The 5,221-nt window shown below is 59.0% G+C and overlaps 1 protein-coding gene and 1 pseudogene across 1 annotated transcript; one reads left to right on the top strand and one right to left on the bottom strand.

The window, feature by feature from the left end:
* Positions 1-1,052: 1,052 nt before the first annotated feature.
* On the bottom strand, positions 1,053-4,970 carry GNG4 (guanine nucleotide binding protein (G protein), gamma 4). Its single transcript, XM_005881338.2, has 2 exons — positions 4,082-4,970; positions 1,053-1,693 (listed from the first exon to the last, which is right to left on the bottom strand). The coding sequence occupies exons 1-2, from the start codon at positions 4,166-4,168 to the stop codon at positions 1,565-1,567; spliced, it is 216 nt and encodes a 71-aa protein (XP_005881400.1). The 5' UTR covers positions 4,169-4,970; the 3' UTR covers positions 1,053-1,564.
* On the top strand, positions 2,204-3,072 carry LOC102262649 (annotated as a pseudogene).
* Positions 4,971-5,221: the final 251 nt, after the last annotated feature.

The raw sequence follows: 5,221 nt of genomic DNA, 5'->3' as shown, positions 1-5,221 counted from the left end.
CCCCACTTCCTTCGCTCTCGCTGTCCTCGCCCCTTTCCTCGCGTCCCGTCTCCCGCCCCGCCAGCCTGCTGGGAGTTGGAGTCCTGCTCCCGGCCCAGGTGGGCGGCGCACCAGTGGTCCGGAGGCCCAGAAACTACATTTCCCAGAAACCCATGCTCTCGCTTGCGTCACTCGGCAGGCGCGGAGGCGATGCATGAAGTCCTACACTGAGCATGCGCATCCCCCCCAACTTCTTTGCCACGCCCCCTCCCTCCAAGGCTTTGGAGGAGGGTATGCCGAGGAGCTCTCAGCTCGGAGGTTGGGGTCCCCCTACCCCCTTGCTGCGGAGGTAGCCCCGCCCTGGCGAAGGCCTAAGGAGCTAGAAGAGCCCGCAGTTTTCAGTCGCGCAGACGCTGCCTGCTGTGCGAAGCCGGGGTCCTACGGGCCCCCCACGCGGCCCGACACCGCGAGTCTGTGGTGAACCCTCTAGTCAGTGTCAGTCGGGGTGCAGCGCCGACCGGCCCTGCCGGCCCAGGACCCTCAGGCCCCTTCAGAGGCCTGGGAGGGGGCCGAGAACCCCCGAGGGGCACCGCGTCAAAGAAGCCGTTTGCCTCGGTGTTTGCGGGCTGGGCGGTGTCATCGCCGAGCCAGCTGGAGCCTTGGGTGGGGCTCCGTACCTGGAGGTGCTGTTTGCTAATTGGGGTTTGTGGCAGCCACCTCCCCCCCGCCCCCAATCCATTCCTGAGGGTCCGAGGCAGGAGGAGTGGGGAGGATGCCACCTGCCTCAGTTCCGGAGACGCTGCTCCAAGTGGGGAATCCCAGTGGGAACCCGATGGGATGTCAGGCTCTGACCAGTGGGATTCCCGCTCTTTTCCCAAAAGACATGAATTCCATAGCCTGGCATGCCCCACCCCTTCCCGGGGCACTGTCTGCAGGGCGCTCAACGCCTGTGCTAGGCCCACGCAGCCTTGGATCGCCAGCACCGCCCATTTCAGGATGTGTCAGATACACTCACAAATGCCCAGGAGTCAAGGCTTAGCCAAGCGCCACAAAGACAAAAAAATAACAGTAGGATCCTTGACTGCTGGCCACCAAGCCAACTTTTTATTGACGTATAACACGGGTACAGGAAAGTGCACGAATGCAACGTGCACAGCTGGAAGGATTTTCACAAACTGGCCAGTCGGTGCCAGGAAGGGGGTGCACCCCGGAGGGAATGTGGGCAACCACAAGTGCGGGGACACTGCATCCCACTCAGTGGACTTGCAAGGGGTGATTCCGTCCTACGGAAGGGGGGTCAGATGCTGGACAGCCAAACTGGGAACACAATGACAGCTGCCCACCACAGGCACGCCCCATGCCTTCCTCTCTGAAATAAACAAAAATGTATTTTAAGAAAATAACATGAAAACGGAAAGAAAAAGTGAAATCTTTACAATCATGAAACCCAAGGGACAGACGAGACCAGCCCCCCGAGGGTGGCTGAGCAGGGACGGGCAGGGCGGGGAGGGGGCTCCCTAAAGCTACAGGCATGTGGGTTCCCGTGGGGCGGTCCGGAAAAGGAGGTGCTGCATGGCCAAGGGCGTCAGAGGATGGTGCAGAAGAACTTCTTCTCCCGGAACGGGTTTTCGGACGCCGGCACGGGGATGATGAGCGGGTCCTCCCGGAGGTGGGCCTCACAGTAGGCCAGCAGGTCCGCTGCGGCCTGGGACACCTGCGGGGACACAGCACGGGCGCAGGGTGAGGGGCCAGTTCCCAGTGTGCCTGTGGAGAGTGGGCCCGCCGAGGACAGCCAGCGGTGAGGCCAAGCTCGGCCTGGGGAGAGGCTGGGTGCAAACCCAAGGAGACGGGTGGACATCTGCCTCCCACGAGAGAGACGCTGCTCAAGTCCCACCACCTGGCAGAACGGGAGGCAGCAGAAGGGTCCCCGCTTCCCCTGTTTTTAAATATATTTTTATTGATTTCAGAGGAAAGGAGAGGGAGAGAAACATCGATGATGAGAGAGAAGCATGGATCGGCTGCCTCCTGCATGCCCCACACTGAGGATCAAGCCCACAACCGGCCATGTGCCCTGACCTGGAATCGAACCTGAGACCCTTCAGTCCACAGGCTGATGCTCTATCCACTGAGCCAAACCGGCTAGGGCGCAAGTGCCCAGTTTAAAAGACACGAACCGGGGCGGGGCTGGGAACGGCAGAGGCCACAGGCCTGGAGGGGTTGGGAAGGGGGGGCAGGTTCCCTGTTCATGCCAATCCGCTGCCCGCCGGACGTTTTCCTTATGATCCGGCGGCACAAGACCTCCACCTTCACAGACGCCAAGGAGTCGAGCACCGTGTTGGAGCTGAAACGCATCGTCGAGGGCATTCGCAGCGGCTGTACAAGGATGACCAGCTTCTGGATGAGCGCAGGACACTGGGTGAGTGTGGCTTCACCAGGCGAACAGCGAGGCCACAGGCCCCAGCCACTGTTGGGGGGCCTTCCGGGAGGGGGAGTACGGGGAGGGGTGATGCGTTAGAAGCTCTGCGCATTGAGCTCTTCTCCAGCCTCCAGAGCTGTCTGAGGTGATGAGGCCACAGGACGCAGGAAGCAGTGCCAGTGAACAGCCGCGCAGTGGGAGGGCCTGGGGCCCGCTCCTCCCACCGGCGGGGGGGGGGGCCTGGGGGCCCCCCCCCCCCAGGCCCCCCCCCCCCCGCAATAAAAGAGAGGTGGGTGTCTGCCTGGTTGCTGCCTCTTTATGCGCACCCTCTCCTGGCTCCGGGCATCATCCTCACGGGGTGGGGCTCGCTCCTTGCAAGACTCCTCCCAGCCTCCCCTTTGGCTTGCCAGGCTGGCCTGCTGGACCACAGGCTGTCTGTGCTCATCAATCCACCTGCAGCCCAGCCTGCCCCTCAGAGGCCGGGGGAGAGAACCGGGAGAACCCAGAGCCCCAGGCTAGTCCGTTCAGCCGGCTCCTGCCTCGGGGTGGGAGGTGTGAGGCTTTGTTCATTCCCCATCAGTAGTCCCCGTTGCCGCTTCCCCTCCGCCTCCACCTCCGCACACTGGCTTCCAGGCAGAGGCCTCTTTCCTGCTCAGAGACCAGAAGCAAAAGTGTAAGCCAGAACCAGCGTGTGGTCCAGAGCGGGCTATGTGGAACCCTGTAGTCGGTCACTAGAAGGGGCAGCTCTCCTCCCTGCCCTTCTCCACCCTCTAATAAACAGTCTGTAGACAAAAAAAGAAAAAAAAGAAAAAGAAAGAAAGAAAAGAAACGAACCGGCAGCCTGGGAACAGCAGTGGGACTTTACCATTTCATTTCAGAGGAAAAGTGGTGATTAAAACAGACCAAGTGAGCACATAACCCCCGTGGCTGCACTGTAATTACAGGCTTCGATGATGGCAGAAGATGTTGCAATTGCTCTAGTCACATTCCAGGACAAGGGGATGGCATAATTACTACTCTGGCCGTGACAGCCCTGCATTCGTTCTTCGAATCCGCTCAGAGCGCCTCACACCTATTGCTCAGCAATCCGGTCTCTCTAACAATAGGACTTGGGATCCATTACAAGCATCTTTGATGTCTCTGCCGGCTCCGCCCGCCACCCCCCAAGAAAACAAAGCAGGATTATAGTGGAGAGCACAGCCAAGTGGCAGCCCCCAAGGTGATGGTGTCTTTGACAAGGTCAAACTCAGTGTTCACTCTGCCCGGCCGGCGTGGCTCAGGGGTTGAGCATCGACCTGTGAACCAGGAGGTCACGGTTCGATTCCTGGCTAGGGCACACAACCGGGTTGCGGGCTCGATCCCCAGTGGGGGGAGTGCAGGAGGCCCCCAACCAATGATTCTCTCATCATTAATGTTTCTCTCTCTCTCCCTCACACCGGCCGCGAGTTTGACATGTTTGCTCTAACCACTGTGCGAACCACCTAGGGCTCAATGCTGAATTTCTTGCTTATTGGCACCACAATGGAGCTAGACAGAGCCCTGAGGACCCAGCGTATACCTGGAGACCCCTCACACCGGGCGTCACCTGACCCCTGACCCCTGACCGTGGTGGACACAGAGGCAATGCTGAAGCAAACTGCTGGCGGGTGTGGGCCGAGGGCAGGGGGGGTGGGAGGCGTTGCTCACCTTCACCCGGTCCATGCAGGCTTCCATCTTGAGCTGCTCCACGGCCTTGCGGGCCTGCGAGATGCTGGTGGTGCTGCTGCTGGACATGCCCTTCTTCCTCCCGCGGCCCTGGAGGCCCTGGAACGGCCGAGAGAGGGGGCAGAGGGCACAGGCGCTGCTTCCCAAGGGCGAGGCGGGGCCTGCTCAGTGCCCGTCCCGTCCTGTCCTGTCCGCCACCTGCCGCTGGCTGCTGTGGGAAGGATATTCTGTCGTGTTTTTGGTGCATTAAAGAAGCTAACTTTCCGTTTCCGGTTCACAAACAGCGACCAAATAATCCCTCTCGCTGAGTGGTACGTCTCTTCCTGCCTGCGTGTGTCCAGAGTGAATGAACTACCCGAGAGACAAGGGAAATCCACAGGACTGGACAGGGGCTCCGCTCAGAAAGGTGCGGGGAGAGCAAACCGGGGGATTTCCAAAAGACGCCGCTTCAAAGTCCCGAGACGAGAAAGGGCAATGGACGGACACGCATGCACTTGAGGCATTCTCCCCTTCCCAAGTAGAACAACGAGACAGGGTATAAAAAGAAAAAAAAGAAAAAAAGGTGATAGTGAGACGTGGCTATAAATAAATGAGATGATGTGTCTTTTGCACGTCAATCTTTTCTCAGCCATTTGGCCACCTTCCTCATAAGGTGTAGTTGTGCGTGTGTGTGTGTGTGTGTGTGTGTGTGTGTGTGAGGCAGCGTTACCCGCAATCACTCCTAAAGACCCACGCAGTCCCCTTGCAAGGAGGCTGAGGGTCGGAGCCGCAAACAGCAAGGCCATTGTCCTAAAAGGTCATTTCAGCCTGATGACCCCACAGCCAGGCTACTCCTTAAACAAGCAAGGCCTGGGGTACACCGTGTATTTCCACCGGACCCGACTATTAAGTGCTGTGTCTACCTTTTCTCGTGGTGGAGAAGTGAGCCAACACACACTTCGGCAATAACCCACAGTTCACAGGGACAGGGTCTGGTTTCTCAGGACTGAAAGGGCCTTTTGAAAAAATATATATTTTTATTGATTTCACAGTGGAAGGGAGAGAGACAGAAACATCAATGATGAGAGAGAATCATTGATCGGCTGCTTCCTGCACGCCCCACAGTGGGGATGGAGCCCGCAA

The sequence above is a fragment of the Myotis brandtii genome, unplaced genomic scaffold (assembly GCF_000412655.1).
Source record: "Myotis brandtii unplaced genomic scaffold, ASM41265v1 scaffold679, whole genome shotgun sequence".
Lineage (NCBI taxonomy): Eukaryota > Metazoa > Chordata > Mammalia > Chiroptera > Vespertilionidae > Myotis > Myotis brandtii.
The sequence above is the reverse complement of the archived record's forward strand: the minus strand, read 5'-3'. Positions and strand labels throughout refer to the sequence as shown.

Bases quoted from the DNA above. Each gene is read 5' to 3' on its own strand.
- GNG4 (XM_005881338.2), bottom strand. From the start codon at position 4,168: ATGTCCAGCAGCAGCACCACCAGCATCTCGCAGGCCCGCAAGGCCGTG. The intron at 1,694-4,081 runs GTGAGCAACGCC...GTGTCCCCGCAG, and splicing joins CCTGCATGGACCGGGTGAAG to GTGTCCCAGGCCGCAGCGGA.